The sequence below is a fragment of the Phaethon lepturus genome, unplaced genomic scaffold, assembly GCF_000687285.1.
Source record: "Phaethon lepturus isolate BGI_N335 unplaced genomic scaffold, ASM68728v1 scaffold2413, whole genome shotgun sequence".
NCBI classification, from domain to species: Eukaryota; Metazoa; Chordata; class Aves; order Phaethontiformes; family Phaethontidae; genus Phaethon; species Phaethon lepturus.
In genome coordinates this window covers 1-233 of record NW_010528249.1, presented here as the reverse complement: position 1 = coordinate 233, position 233 = coordinate 1, and the positions used below count along the sequence as shown (strand labels likewise).

General features: G+C 72.5%; 1 protein-coding gene across 1 annotated transcript in view; it reads right to left on the bottom strand.

Moving 5' to 3' along the window:
* LOC104618096 (fibroblast growth factor 20) overlaps nt 1-226 on the bottom strand; it is a gene marked incomplete at its 5' end in the record, with an annotated part of 3726 nt that extends 3500 nt beyond the window's left edge. Inside the window, one exon of the mRNA XM_010283608.1 lies at nt 163-226. Within this exon, the coding sequence (XP_010281910.1) occupies nt 163-226 (64 nt within the window). The remainder of the gene's footprint in view (nt 1-162) is intronic.
* Nucleotides 227-233: the final 7 nt, after the last annotated feature.

Here is a 233-nt window from a genome sequence, read left to right as displayed (position 1 = left end):
GCCCGGAGGGAGAACGCCGGTCCTGGGGCCCCCCCCGCCTGCCCCAGCACCACGGGCATCACACCTCCCTCCCAAGGGCCCGACTGCTCAGGCGCAGGTACACGCACACACACGCACACGCACATGCACCCGAACCCACGCGTGCGTGCCCACGCCGCCTACCGAAGAGGCTGTGGTCCTGGCGGGTGCCGCGCACGCTGCCGTCGGGCAGGATCTGCAGGTGGAAGCCGGTG